The 15,444-nt window shown below is 41.1% G+C and overlaps 1 protein-coding gene and 1 long non-coding RNA gene across 17 annotated transcripts in view; one reads left to right on the plus strand and one right to left on the minus strand.

The window, feature by feature from the left end:
* LOC113590770 (sushi-repeat containing protein X-linked) overlaps positions 1–15,303 on the minus strand; it is a 26,416-nt gene extending 11,113 nt beyond the window's left edge. For 8 of the 16 annotated variants that reach the window (XR_014125416.1, XR_014125410.1, XR_014125413.1 and 5 more), the window contains exons 1-8: positions 15,113–15,303; positions 12,335–12,382; positions 11,866–12,057; positions 11,169–11,345; positions 10,099–10,225; positions 8,616–8,737; positions 7,881–8,060; positions 385–544 (exon numbers count right to left, since the gene is read on the minus strand). Coding sequence is in view for 3 of the 16 variants with exons in the window: in XM_081720986.1 (XP_081577112.1) it covers positions 385–544; positions 7,881–8,060; positions 8,616–8,737; positions 10,099–10,225; positions 11,169–11,345; positions 11,866–12,057; positions 12,335–12,382; positions 15,113–15,266 (1,160 nt within the window). In the remaining 13 variants the exon portion in view is untranslated. The other 8 variants (XR_014125407.1, XR_014125405.1, XR_014125406.1 and 5 more) reach the window with 5 other exon arrangements.
* LOC113590768 (uncharacterized) lies at positions 1,672–7,658 on the plus strand. The gene is made up of 2 exons (XR_014125418.1): positions 1,672–4,693; positions 6,259–7,658. It is a non-coding gene; the product is annotated as an uncharacterized LOC113590768 (long non-coding RNA).
* Positions 15,304–15,444: the final 141 nt, after the last annotated feature.

Genomic DNA, 15,444 nt, shown 5'->3' on the forward strand with positions numbered 1-15,444 from the left:
AATGTAGTGCAATGATTGACTAAAATCAGAGGCAGTTTAGACTCACCAAGTTAAGCATATTTATTTCTCGAAACAAAAAAGGACTTCGATAAACAAATTAAGATTTGATTGAACTGGCAGAAAGAGGTCCCACTCTCCATTCTGACATAGACTGACATAAATATAGACAATACATAAAATGTTGCAGAGCATCTTAAAAAAATGACATACAGGTATCAAAGAAAATCACTCATGCTTGCATGTGTAGCAGCTCTGTCCTGCCTCCCCCTTAAGCCTGGGTAACTTTAAACCCAGTACAAAATGGGTGAAAGATTGCATACATTTTTTTGGTTGGTCAGTTGTGTGTGTGTGTGTGTGTGTGTGTGTCTAGCAGCTGTGACCTGCCTCTTTCTGCAGGATGGCTTCTTCAGTACGCAGGGGGAAGGTATCAATAGTGCTGAAGAGCTCTGCAGCAGTGATGGGGTAGGTGTAGCGCTGCTTGTCCACTCCTTGCTTATCCAGCAGCACCAAGTTAAAGGAATTCTGAGACAACTGCAGCAGCAGTCTGCCCAACACACCAACACAGCAGAAATCAGTGTTATAGTGCCTATTCGGTACACATTCATTAACAATAAGTGTTCATGGGTTCATGCTGGTGGGTATGACTCTTTGCTAAGACAAAGATGTTTGGAAAGCCTGAGTGTGCCAATGTGACAGGCCACGTGACCACTTACACTTGAAGTTACGGTTACTTCAGTTATTGACAAATTGAAGAAGGTTTGTGAAGAAAGTATCAGGGTTTCTTGTTTTCTGCTGTTGCTTGCTACTTGAATAGCTTGCAGCCTGATGACGTTTCTGTTCATGAGCTTCAATATTTTCACTGGTATTTTCTTAGAGTGTTGTTTAGGAATGTTAATTTAGGTTGTTGGGGTATACCTGAGTTGTAGGGCCAGTCCAGGAGGGATGAGGCGGTGTCGAATGCGGCCTAGCTGAGCTGGATACATTCCCACTAGCTCAATCACAGTCACGTGTCTTAAATCCAAACCACACTGAGCATGCTGCAATGTCACATACATTTACACATTAATTAATTAATCAGATTTTAGAACATGCTGTTCCATGGTTCCAGTGGCCTATTTCAAGAATTCCCTCATTTGAAAAACAGGGCAGTTTATGTTTTGGTGTTTTATGTCTATTTATATGTCAGTTTATTCATAGGTGTTTGCATAAACACTATGCATTAGTGCATTTAGAGTATAAATGTGTATATATGCAACTTGTCTATGAACTGCTCTATGGTCAAAATAGGTAATTCATTTAAAGAGGCCAATAAAGGTTAAACCAGCATACACAGGGTGCAAGACTCTGGTACAGTCAGTCACCTGATGTCACATTACCAGTCTCTGGCAGAGAGGGATTACATTTTACTACTGGCTGTACAGTCTAGGGTTATCTGCTTGGTATAACTATAGAGTAGGAGTACTTCATAAAGTGACCACTTTTAAAGCTTGCTTGGATCTACTTGATCAGGGTGTGTGAGAAGAAATGTTACCTGTAAATTAGATACTTGGAATCTATAGTAATGGTTGGCAGCTGTTGGGGCAGAGATTATAAGGAGGCGACGTTTCTCATAGAACTGGTCCAGTAATTCAGCTGCTGATCGCACTCCAACATTAATACTCATAGCTGTAATAAATACAAACAAACAGAAACTTGGGTCTTGGGTGTCCTGTCCTATGTTATTGAGACTCACTGCACAATGCTTTACTAAGCATCAAGATCATGACAAACCCCAAAGCAACAAAAGAGTGTTTTGAAGGGTGAAGTAGAAATTTTACTTGTCTTGATCCCAACACAAGCAAGAAATGATACAAAGGCCTTTTAAAAGCTTTGTAGCAGTGTGATTGGCTATCGCACAATGTTATTCATTTCTCAATGCCATGAAGGTATGAAATTCCACACATTTTTCAATTCTTATCATGTGCTTCATACAGAGCCCCCCATGAATCACTACAAAGATTTGAGAATACAATCCCAAGTCATGCGTTACTATTTCACCCCTCTGTTGTCATGGCTCTCATTGTGCCCATGTCATATATTTTTGTTTTTGTTTTGTTATGGTTCTGTCTCCTCCCTATCATGGGCTCTGTTCTTTCCTTCCCTGATTTTCCTGAACTGAGTTTTCTCCTGATTAACCTGTGTATTTATTCCCAATGTTTTCCTGTCTCTTGTTGTCAGGCATTTTCCTTAAAATTTCCCTAGTGACTTTCTGAATCATGTTTTTGTCTTCTATGTTTTTGTTTTCTAACTGTCTGTCTTGATAAATGTTCTGGAATTATGTCCAATAAACACGATTCACGTTTGCATTGACACCTGCTTCTCAAGCCCCACAGTCAAGAAGACAATGAGTGAATGATGGCCCAATGTGTTTCTATTAATGAGATGAAAGTCTGGCTGTTTCTCTACAGGAAGAGGAGCCTCATTGTTGCTGCACAGGAAGACGTAACTTATGTTCATAAAGGGCTTGAGGAGCTGAGCCTCTGGCACTTTGAAAAAGTTGGTGTTACATTATCTGGGATTAAAATTTTCTCTTGCACCTGTGAAAGGAGATCTCTGCACAGAGGGAGGGGCCACAGCAGCTGGATTACCTCAACTATTTAGTGCTATTCTGATCAATTCAGGGCTATCAGAATAAGTGATGGCCCTTCTTCTCACAACCTGGCCAGAGTTAAGGAAATCAAAGCCAATGGCCAGTTTAGAGAAAATAACAAGGGCCACTGAGTATTCTCAGTAAATACATATGCATTTGCTTTCGCAAAGTGGTCGCAGACCTGTTTCACCACTTCCTTGTGCAGTCACCATTCTTCATGTTCCATGTCATCATTTGTAGCTTCTGAGACTGCAAGTCTTAATGTGGTAATGCCCCTTTGGACAAGAATGTAATGGCTTCCAGAAAAGGAAGAAAACGTTTCAGTGCCAAGACAACCACTAGGAGTTCCAGATGATTTATGTGGGCACATTGTAGGCATAAGCTCCACACCCCATTCACTGCTCTGTTTTCATGGATCGCACCCCAGCCCAAGAGGGATGCATGTGATATGACCATTTTCCTTAACAAAGATGTTACCTCTCATTACAAAGGCCAGCTGTTTCTACTGGTGTTATGCCAGAACACAACCCACTGAAACCAGGACACAGCAGCAGCGATGATGCAATTGGCTCAGCCTAAGAGAGGAGGGGCACCCAATGCTGAAACTCCCAGATCTGGAGGCAGACAAACTTGGCTGTTATCACTACAAGACACTTTGATGAAGTGATCAAATGCATGACAGCAGCTCAAGCTAAAGACAAAATTAATAAAGGCTATTAAGGGTCTTGAAAAATCATATCTTCACTGGCAAATTGAAATTGTGGTGTCTCCAGTTTGGCTTATTGCCTCGTTTCAGGTGGCCACTGACAGTGTATAAGGTCCCAATTACAGAAGAGGAGAGGCTGGAGAGGATTTTGAATAACTCTGTAAGGAAATGGCTAGGGGTTCCATGTTGTTTAAGTAGTATAGCATGGTATGGGAGAGGAATACTGGAGCTATAATTGATAAACATAGTTGAGGAATTTAAATGAGCTAAGGAAAGTCGCAAGATTTTGTTAGGATTGAATAATGTGGTGATAAATCAGCAACACTAGTGACATAAACAGGGAGGTGTAATTCATGAATGGTGGTGCAGTTAGCTAAGAGCTTATTAGGATTAGGTTACTTTAGTAAGATTTTGAAAAATCGCTACTTTTGAAAATGGGCTTTGGATCTCTGTTAAAGAGATCCAAAGCTCTAATAAAACTCGGAGGCACATTTCAAATATTCACTGAATGAGTTACATACAAGTATTAATTGTATTTTATGAATTTCAAATGTCTGTACTTTTCTTGGGGGTAGCCATAAAATATGAATAAATAGAGTTGTTAGCTTGGTGTTAAAATAAACTGCCCAATAGCATTCAGCCAAGGATTCACTGCCACAAAATCAATTTGATGCAGGGGTGTCTAATCACGCTCCTGCAGATGTACCATCCTGCTCTTTATGTACAACCTAAATCTAGCATGCTTGGTCTTGCTAATACAAGCTTTCAGGGGCATGTGAACTCAGCAAATCTGTTGGTATAAACTATCCAGAGTGGCAGAGCTCCAGGACCAGGACTCTGTTATTGCTGGACTTAGCCTTGTATTTAATCCAGCTATTTATATACTGTACATTACTGTCAATTGAGCTATTTTGGGGGAGGGTACAGCAAAACCTAAATTTCAATTTCAGTATGTTTCATTGACACTAGCCTAAAGTATAGCAAGATGTTTTACATAGTGGTTTCACATGGCAGTTTTTCAAGTTAGAGTTTGTCACCAGCCTCCATCTTTTAATCTTGTTTGAATCCAATGCACAAGAGAAAGACTTTAGACTGACTTTGTAATAAATGAAACTTCATATCCCAGCTGTTCCATTTACTCACAGATCAAGTTTTTGTAAAATATATTACAAGTGTTTTAGATTTCAATTTTTTTCAAGAACAGGAAACAGTAAACTTTAAAACAATTCCACCCACAGCCTTTCATTTAACACATGGCGATTTCTCTATAATCACTTTTAAAACAGACCTTCAGGACTTAGGGCCATGACGACCTGATGCTGAATGAAGAAGAAAACCAGTCACGCATTTATTTCTATGCAAGTACAACTCTTTGATTTCCTTCATGTTCTTTAGGGAACATATATATATATATATATATATATATATATATATATATATATGTATATATATTATTATTATTATTATTATCTCCTGGATTTAACTACGCAAATAGGTAAGAGCCTCCCATTGGATAATTACTGCATGGGTGTTTGTTTCTAAAAAAGTTTTTTAATCCTAACTGATGCAGCGAGTAGCTTCTCATTTGTTAAACAATCATGTCGAAAGGCATCCTGTGGTCATGGAAAAGATGCTAATCTGTTTCAGAAGGGTCACATTATTGGCATGCATCAAGTAGAGAAAACATTTAAGGAGATTGCTCAAAACTTCTAAATTCGGGTTAAGAACTGTCCAACATATTATTAAAAAGTGGAAGGATGCTGGGGAAACATCATCTTCGGGGAAGGAATGTGGTGGGAAAATTTTTTGAATGATCGGGATATGGTGATCACTTAAATGTATGGTGAAATCAAATCATAGAAAAACAGTAGAACTCAGGGATATGTTTAATAGTGAAAGTAAGAGCATTCCCACACACGCAATGTGAAGGGAACTCAAGGGATTGGGACTAAACAGCTGTGTAGGCATAAGAAAACCACTTGTCAGTGAGGCTAACCGGCAAAAACGGCTTCAATTTGCTAGGGAGCATAAAGATTGGACTCTGGAGCAATGGAAGAAGGTCATGTGGTCTGATGAGTCCAGATTTACCCTGTTCTAGAGTGATGGGCGCATCAGGGTAAGAAGAGAGGCGGCTGAAGTGATGCATCCATCATGCCTAGTGCCTACCGTACAAGCCTGTGGGGGCAGTGCTATGATCTGGGGTTGCTGCAGTTGGTCAGGTCTAGGTTCAGCAATGTTATGTGCCCAAAGAATGAGGTCAGCTGACTACCTGAATATACTGAATGACCAGGTTATTCCATCAATGGATTTTCTTTCTTCCCTGATGGCACGGGCATATTCCAAGATGACAATGCCAGGATTCGTCAGGCTCAAATTGTGAAAGAGTGGTTCAGGGAGCATGAGACATAATTTTCACACATGGATTGGGCACCACAGAGTCCAGACCTGAACCCCATTGAGAATCTTTGGCATGTGCTGGAGAAGACTTTGCGCAGTGGTCCAAATCTCCCATCATCAGTATAAGATCTTGGGGGGAAAATTAATGCAACTCTGGACAGAAATAAATGTTGCGACATTGCAGAAGCTTGTGGAAACAATACCACAGCAAATGCGTGCCATAATCAAAGCTAAAGGTGGTCCAACGAAATATTGTGTGAGACCTTTTTTTTGGCCAGGCAGTATGTGTGTGTGTGCGTGTGTGTGTGTGTGTGTGTGTGTGTGTGTGTGTGTGTGTGTGTGTGTGTGTGTGTGTGTGTGTGTGTGTGTGTGTGATTATTTGATTTTATCTAATATTGAGATTTTGATGAGAGCTGAGATGTTTTTGTCCATTTAGAAAATTCTTTTTACACTCCTATCCTATCTAAGTTCAGATCCAAAGTAAAAGAAAAATGTTGTAATTATTTTTTATATGGGTCTTTTGTAGGGTTTTGGTGATAACATGGACAGATGTATTTGGACTATGAGGAAATGTCACCTTGCCACAGCTTTCATCATGTTCACATGTCTGGGAATCTTGTTTTCTCCAATATACAATCTGTTTTCCAGTCAAACAGTGATCTCGCCAAAGCCAAGGGCAGCCATTCAAAAGCCGTACACATTTTCCACTCTACCATGCCCAAAATCTAGATCAAACAACAGCATAACACCCATTAAAGGCACTAGATATTTAATGGTGTCTGCTTTCCTAACGTATGAGGCAGATGGGCAGATAAACATCCTTACAATAATGAACAGGACTCATTTTGAGTCATTTACTTGCATAATTTGTTGTGACAAACACGGCCTCGAAATATCGGCTGTATTATTGGACAAGCACAGTGATCACTTCGGGTTCCCTTTTGTAACCACTGACGCTTTCTGTAGTGTAGAATCAACGTGCAATGCCACACATGTAACCATATCAAGACCAGAGAACCTTCTTGATACTCAGAGTCACATGTATTTGCCAATACACAAATATATGATACACAACAGGAAATTTGATGTGGACTTCACACTGTGTATTTCTTGCTTGTTTGGAGGGTATAATAATGTTCTTCAGTTAGTGCAGACAATAGAAACATATAAGCTTCTTGGGGTTGAGAGAGTAGTCATCTACAAAACCCACTCTGGCCCCGAACTTGAGAAAGTTTTGCAGAGCTACAAGGAAGAAGGCACGCTAGAAATTATCCCTTGGCCCATCCATCACTTCCTGGAACCCTCTAAGGGCTGGAACTACGAGCTGCACTCAGGGGAGGTACATTACTATGGACAGCAAGCCACATTAAACGACTGCATCCATAGGAACAGGCAAAGGTCCCGGTATGTGCTGCTAAATGACGCTGACGAGATCATCATGCCATACCAACATGCGTCACTGCGTCAACTCATGGAAGAGCTTCAGGGTCAACAACCGGATGTGGCGACTTTCATCTTCCAAACCCATGTCTTCTCCAAAAATGTGGCGAATGGAAGTGCCAGGTTTGACCTTCCTCAGTGGAGGCACGTGCCTGGCATCAACATCTTGAGGCACATCCACAGAGAGCCCATACGCTGGTTTGTCAACAACCCCAGCAAGATGATTGTCAACCCGAGGAAAGTGGTGCAGACGTCTGTTCACCATGTGGTCAAAAGCAGTGGTAGAACACTCCATGTGCCTAATAATTTGGCTATCGTCTTACACACCGCAAAACCACAGCAGCCTGATCTGACTTTTGAGAAACTGATTATGGACAGGAAGATATGGGAATTTGCTGAAAGGCTGATACCAAATGTAAACAAAATCCTTCAGAAATCTGGGCTTTTGAATTAGAAGTTGCCAAAGATTAAAATGATTTGCAAGTATTCAGTCTGGTCCCTTTACTTAAGTTATCCAGTATTCTTTTTGTTCATTCTTTTCCCTCTAGATTATGTTTTCAGTTTTAAATTGTTCAATTTCATTATTGAAAATTCAGAAAGCAATTATAAGTATAACAATCTGTGGAGGGTTATGTCGAGAGTTTAGGCAGAGAGTGTTTCAGGCTTGGTTGACTGAGGCAGGTTAGCAGTAGGCTAGCGCTTACGTACATGCACAGCTGGTCTCAAGGCCGGACCATTCCATGTTAAACTGGCAAACTCGGGCAGCACTTCCCCTCAGCTCATAACCTCCCAGGCAACGGAATTCACATGTTGCTCCATAGTTATCTCCTGCACTGTCACACTTCATCCAGCCGTTATCAGGCACTGAGAGGGGAGTGCAGCGGCGCACTGTAACACACACACACACAAGCTCACTTGGTCAATAATAATTATTCAGACATGTATATAAATGTTTTTTGAAGACCACATGGTTTAGCTGACCAGCACCAATAAGAAGCTGTTTAAATTAAAACTGACTGATTATACTCCATTGTCTTGTGTTTCAATATATGTAACATTGTGATCATTTCAAGCAATGCTAAAGTTTATTTAATCTAATGTGATCAAATGGCCTGAAATCTATAAAAATTCCTCTTTTCACACAACACAGTTTCACTCAAGTGAAAGAGCATTATAGACTTTTAAAGGAATTATCTCAGTTAATTCAATGTCTTTGCAAAAACCGAAGGAATCAGCAATCTACTGCCCTGCAAAGTTTAGTTCCAACACTATGGGCAATAATATTTATGTTATATATGGAAAGTCTGGATTAACTGGAATTAGTATTAAACAAGTTTTGATTTAAACTTGTTGGATGGGCATCCATGCTGTAGGCCATGACCCACCTAGCTTAGACTGTCCATACAGAAAGCAAAACAGAGCGACTGTGTACGTACAACTCACCTCTGACTCGGACATTGAATCTACAGGTGGCTTTGTTTCCAGCCCGGTCGAAGACGCTGTAGGCCTGTTTGTGGTTTCCCTCTGGAAAGTGTGTACCTGGAGGCTTCCCCTTCAGAATTACACTGTTCAGAACAAATGTACTGATGGTTACATAGGACATTTAATTAACTGAGGATGAAAGAGTTGCTTAAAAATTAACCAACAATAAAATAATAAATCTAGTTTACCTTTATTATCCAAATAGGACATTTAGTCATTGGTCAGAAAGAAAACACACACAAATACACACACAAAACAACAGCCACAACAAAATACACATTTGCTATGTACCAATAACATTTTACTATCCCATCAATTCCTTCTTAGCTATCCTTATTCTTACACATATGTGCACACAAACATGTGAGCCACATTCTAAAATCAGATTTGGAAGATGTGTTTGTTATTGCTTAAAGAATGTTATGAGCACAAAGAACAGCTAAGTCCATAGGGTTTTGCAATGCATTCAGTTCTCACTATTGAATATACTATATTGAATATAGTTGTATCTCCCCACTGCAGTAATTTCCTCCCCTGGCACATTTTAGATCTAGTTTAAAGTGACTGAGGATGTAGTACAGCTTACTTGGGACAAGGTCAGCCAAGGTCAGTATATAGTTGAGTGTGATATGCTTTACTCCCATGGTCCTTGTAGAAAAGGCAGACAGGAGTGACCATGCCTGGCCTTGAACCTAGACAGCAAACATGTGCTCTGAGCACCAGACCAGTCCAGCGTACACCCAACCCTGAACCAAGGTCACACCCTTACCCCACACCTAGGGAATCATAATGGGTGTCCGTCCGTCCGTCTATCCATCCATCCACCCGCACACAGCAAGGGAGTTTCCTTTGTACATAGATACACTCCTGACCAGCCCAGAGCACTATCCTACTTCTATCATCCAGGACCTCACTCAGTGACCACACCAGTTGGGGAACGTGTGCTCTGATCTGCAGAACAAAGAGCCACAGCTCACAGCACCATCATACTGCTGTCACTTTTTTTGAGGGTGCATGACATTCAACTGGCATGAAGAGTTGAGTTTACCACAAACAAACTGCTCATATTCCTCCAGGTATGCTCCATACCTGGATTTTATTCCAACAGCACAGGGTACAAGGCAGGTACCAAAGTGCAATGCAGAAACAACGAACCTAGAAATAATATTATAAGGCTTTAAAGCCAGACAGACATTACACAACATTCAACCTATAGGTAGAACTCCCTTTTCTCTCCTAACTGTGCTTAAATATGATATGTTCTACCCATTATTGAGTCTGGGCTGTACCATTTCAGCTTACTTTGCAGGCTAAATGTTCTTGTCTCCTGCTTCATCTTTAGTAAAAAAAAAAAAGAAAAAAGTAAGTAAGTAAAAAGCAACTAAAACATCAGTGGGGATCAGGTCAGGTTTGTTTAGTATGTGTGACAAAAAGATACACTGACTCTGTGAGTATGCCATCTGCTGTATCTTTGCCCTCTGGTGTGTCCCATATCACCTTGGCACTCAGCTTTCCTGGCTCTGCTGTTCGCTCTTTCACAGTCGGACACTTAATGGTGGGAGGATCGACATCTGCAAGAATGAACACCTCCTGAATTCTTTTGCTGTGACACATCCTTATTCACACATATCAAATATACAGCACGTGGGCCAGGACCCGCCCTATTATACTTCAATTTCAGCTCACCAAATTAATCACAATTTTTTTTTTTCGAATTTAAATGATCTTGTTGACAGTAACTGAAACATTTACATTACCGTCCAAAAAGAACAGTATCTTTTATAATATTAGTGGCTAATAAACCCTGGGCCAGGTAATAGGCAACTGACAATATGTTCACTGTGTTCAAAATTATTTTTAGCTTTTCTTTTTTGGTAATGAACTGTAGAACTAAAATCCGATTGCTGTGGCATATAATATGCCAATCAAATATATACTTCAAATATCAATTGTAGGTTTGTAGATTGTTTGTAGTTTATTCTGCACAACACTGTCAGTCCAAATGGCTAATGAGCACTTATTGTACAGAGAACAACCGTGTGCGTGCTCAATAATTAGTCTCCTCGTCTTCATGGACCATGTGCTTTGTGATGTAGTGTGTTGGATGGGGTTTTGGTGTAAATGTGTGTTAGGTGTATTTTTATGTGGATAAGCTCTATCTAAATATAAGATGTATACTCAAGACGCATGAAATAGCTCAGTGGTTAAGGTACTTGACTTGTAATCAGAAGGCTGCTGGTTCAAGCTCCAGTGCTGCCAAGTTGCCACTATTGGGCCCCTGAGCAAGGCCCTTAACCCTCAACTGCTCAAGTTGTACTCAGTCATAATTGCAAGTCACTTTGGATAAAAGCGTCAACTAAATGCCTGTAATGTAAATGAAATGACCAAGTATAATGTGTCCTATTACCTGAATTGAATTTTACATCCCTGCTTTATCTCTTCCATGAGTCGACAATAACCTAAAGCTGTGTGTACTTTGTTTGGGTTTCTGCACTTCGTAATTATTTCACTCACCCAGACACACGCTCCGGCCCCCACTCCATGTCCTGCTGCTCTGACATGTGGCACTGCGATCTCCCTGAAGTGTGTACCCGGGCGAGCAGAAGAACTGACAGCGGGAGTTAAAGTACGAGCCATCTGAACACTTGTAACCCCCGTTAGATGGCATAACCAGCTTTGGACAGCGCACCTCTGCAAACACACACCATTCACCGCAATTCAGCAATCACCAAACACACACCATTCACCTCAGGTCAGCAATCACCAAATATACACCATTCACTGCAGTTCAGCAGTCAACAAACTGGTAATCACTCTACTAGCATAGTGAAAGTATACTGCAATTTTGTGCCTATAGACAGTATTTCAGAATCTGTCTGTTTTGTAGAGTGTAGAGATTTCCTATATTTGAGGTACTGTTTTTGCCTTCCACATAGTTAGTTTATTGCTATGGCCTTACAAAAAGCTCATGAAATTTCACGATCAGCTTCAGTTTCCCCTTACAGTGTATCGTATACAATACTGTATGCCTATAGAGGCATTTTATTGCCAATCACAAATGTATAGAAAGTGAAAATGTAGAGAACAGTAGCACATATTCTTCTTATTAGTTGCCTTTTATGTGACGATTACTGAGCCTGCAATAGATACACAACCATAAGGTGCACGACTATGCAGTGTGAAGGTTTCTCTTTGGATGCATGAGGCTGACCTCTGCAGGTGTATTTGCCTGACCACTGTTTGCTGGCCATGCACAACACTTCACTGCTGCCATGCAGCTCGTAGCCTCTCGTGCAGTGGATCTTGCAGCGAGCGCCCAGCACATTCTTAAAGCGCTCGCCACGTGGTGCCTGGCAACTCACATGACCGTGCTTTACCTTGACTGGAGCACACCAAGGCACACCTGCAGAAGAGACAGGTTGTAGCACATAGGTGAACATGAACATGCACACATATGCATCCCACGCCCTTAACCCCCCCAGTCAACTAAAACAGATGGACCGCAAACTGTAGATAGTCTCAGACGTACCTTGACAAGTGGCTAACAGTTAGCCTTTGGTGTGGCCATAGGTAGAAGAAGAGCAATAAGAACTGAAAGTGGAACAGCCAATGTAGCAAAGAGAGTAATCAAGAAGAGAGCTGCACAAAGAGACAGGGAATGGTTTTGCATTTGCGTTCACCTGTGTATCGTATGTCCTCATCATCGCCATAGGGCCAGTATCCCGACCCTGGAAAACAGAGGAGAGCAATAGAGAGCCAGAGACGGCCTGAATTGCCACAGAATCAAAGAGTTCGCTGGGGCCTGTTAAAGGCTGAATCTCTGATTCGAGCATATTGGGCAATTCCAGTAAAGGCCAGTCAGAAATGTCTGAAACTGGTGAACTTGTTTCTGGTTCTGCAGCAATGAAAGATTTTGAAGCGCAACAGCAAAGCAACAAGACTAAAGCTACTGAAACATGCATAATAATAATAATAATAATAATAATAACATTCCAGTTACTAAATCATGGTGCAGGGAAAGTAAAAGTTATTGCATTCAAAATAGAATGTGTAGCCACTCATAAACCTGCAGAAGTGGGCATGATTCATTACAGAATCCAGGCTAGCACTTCCAAACCTCTGTGAGGGGAAAAAACCTTCGACATGTTGATGAAAATCATGTTTGAAGTTTGTTGTTTCAGTCAACATGTAATTTTCTCTTCCATTTGTACAGTTCAAGATAAACATAAACGGTCTCCAGTGGAACCAGATTTTTATGTCTGTTCCATGTGTTCTGTGGTGCATACCTACTGTACAATAAAAACAAGCAATCTGGAATCAGGTGAACTGTTATAATAAAAGTAAACTACATTACCCATGATCCCCTCTTGGCTTTTTACCATCAGTAATTTTCTATCAACCAGAGTCAAATCCAGCATTACAAAAGCATCTCCCTCTCTCTCTGTTCTGTGTTGACAGTAGGATGGCAGATTACAAATCAAGTCACAAAGTAAAATATTTCTAGACAATAATTGTGACTAAGTGGCTTCTACTTCTCTCTCCCTTACACACACACACACACACACACGTTTCTGTGAGGGAAGATAACATAAAATTAGGCCTTCCAGAACACACACACACACGTGTGTGTGTGTGTAAACAAACTGGAGTTTGTGCTCTGTGGTCTATTCCATTCTGTTGACCTCAGCAAAATCTCTCTCTCCTCTCTCTCTCTCTCTCTCTCTCTCTCTCTCTCTCTCTCTCTCTCTCTCTCTCTCCCACACAAACTCCTGTGTGTCGGAGTTTTCCATTCACAGCAGACCTTGCTGGCTCAGTAATATGCATTTCTGCCGCCACCTATTTGGCCTGATGGAGCACTAACATTTTATTCAAGTCCGTCCAATGCATTTGTATAACATTTCAGCATGTTAACCCCTCTTAGCTCCTAAACATACTATGGTATACAATTCACTCATTTATGTACATTTATGCGGTACATGCTGCTACATTTCAAATCATAAATTCCTATGCATTTAACTTCTATCAAGCTGTGTTCTAACAGTGTCTGCTGATTGCCAATGCAATATAGATCACAAATAATCATACAGGCTTCAGACTGTGGATAAAATACAGCAGATTGTACTGAAGGAGCATCTGCAGTAATATTATAAATATTCTCGTCTCAGGACAACACAATAACCCCCCATCCACCCACCCACCCCCACACACAAATACAGTTTCAATGCCAAGACTTGGCAGATTATGTTTATTCTGTTAATGTAATTCTGACTGATTCTTGGAACATGTGTTCATGTTCAACCTGTGTAATACCTGTAATGTGTACCTACTGTCTGCTGCATGGCTGCTGCAGCCCATATACAGAAACACTTTAGCGCATCACACAATTACCCATTAAGAGAACAGTGCATTTGTTTCTTGACTTCCAATTATTGTGCAAAATAAAATGCTCCTTAAAACATGCATAAAAATGAATCCCTCTGTGAAATTCATTGAAATGACTAAACATTGTGGTATTATGACATATTACCAGAACAGCATGTCCTGTAACATACAGGATGGCTGGCTTACACTGGCTACTTCTCCCATCCCTCCCACGTCTCCCTCTTATACTGGGAAGCTGCATTCTGAGCTGTCATCACTTAGACAGGCAAGTCCAAATAAGCGAAGACACAAATAAGCGAAGACACTTAGACATTAGACAGGCAAGTCCAAATAAGCGAATTTGGCATCTATCTCAAACCATTCTTCCTGCCTTAACTCAGTAATCCTGTTCAGCGTTACCTTGCACTGAATTTATCGTTCTGCGTTTAAAGTGCACAGTTGAGCGAACCGCTTTGTATGACGTCATCTTCCTGTCCCTCTTAATAATCCATCACAGCCGTTTCAGAATTCAGAATGGACCGTTTGTACGCAAAAGTAGAAACATGCAAATGCTTTCAGTATGCTCATCCGCTCCTGGGCCACCAATCGGTTTCCTGTCACGATCTACTATCCCGATTCGAAGTTTCATTATTTATTTCTCTCTCGACATAACCGTGCTGTACTCACATACTACTGCTATAATTGGCTACAAAGATATACAAAACTTAACCCGTACTAAACAGATTACTCCTAGTCAATAGTAGCATTGTAACCGACTGGCGGCAGTGATTAGCAGGATAAAGGGGTACAGTATCCTTTTTCCATTCCCTGATATATTAGTTGGCAGGCGAATAAGGTCGCAGCGTAACGCGCACCCGCTTCGCTCCCTCCCAGCCTGCCCCCTGTCCACGTAAACATTCTCGGATTTAAAATCGCCTGCCACATGAGGCACAAATTCAAGGAATAAAAGCGTTCCTCACATTCACATACTACATAAACTTGCACAATGTTCGACGTCTGGACGCCAGTCCGCAAACTCGGCCCATTCAAGATTTGAGCGCAGAGCACAGAACATGAGGGAGATTGACGTTTCTTACCGTCATACGCGAGACTGCGGGAAAGCTGAAGTCCTACGAGCACATACACATACAGCCAGTTGTCCATCTTAAAGTCTACAGGAGTTGGGAGACCTCCGGCGCATTCCTCATCCTTCAAAGCCCGCCTCCTCTTAGAAACACGAGAGCTCTTCATCCCGTGCGGGTTTGGACACGGCCTGACGCGTGGTTTGGTGGAGACAAGCTCGCATTATGTAAATATATACCGAGTTATTTTTATTGGATGTCCAAAAATCGGAGAGAGGAAAACACGCATCTTAATGTTCTGATGCGCCTTTTTTAGATATGAGTAAAAGATCAATTTAATAAGAATT

This window comes from Electrophorus electricus, chromosome 9 (assembly GCF_041902795.1).
Source record: "Electrophorus electricus isolate QZ-2024a chromosome 9, ASM4190279v1, whole genome shotgun sequence".
In the NCBI taxonomy this organism is placed as follows: domain Eukaryota; kingdom Metazoa; phylum Chordata; class Actinopteri; order Gymnotiformes; family Gymnotidae; genus Electrophorus; species Electrophorus electricus.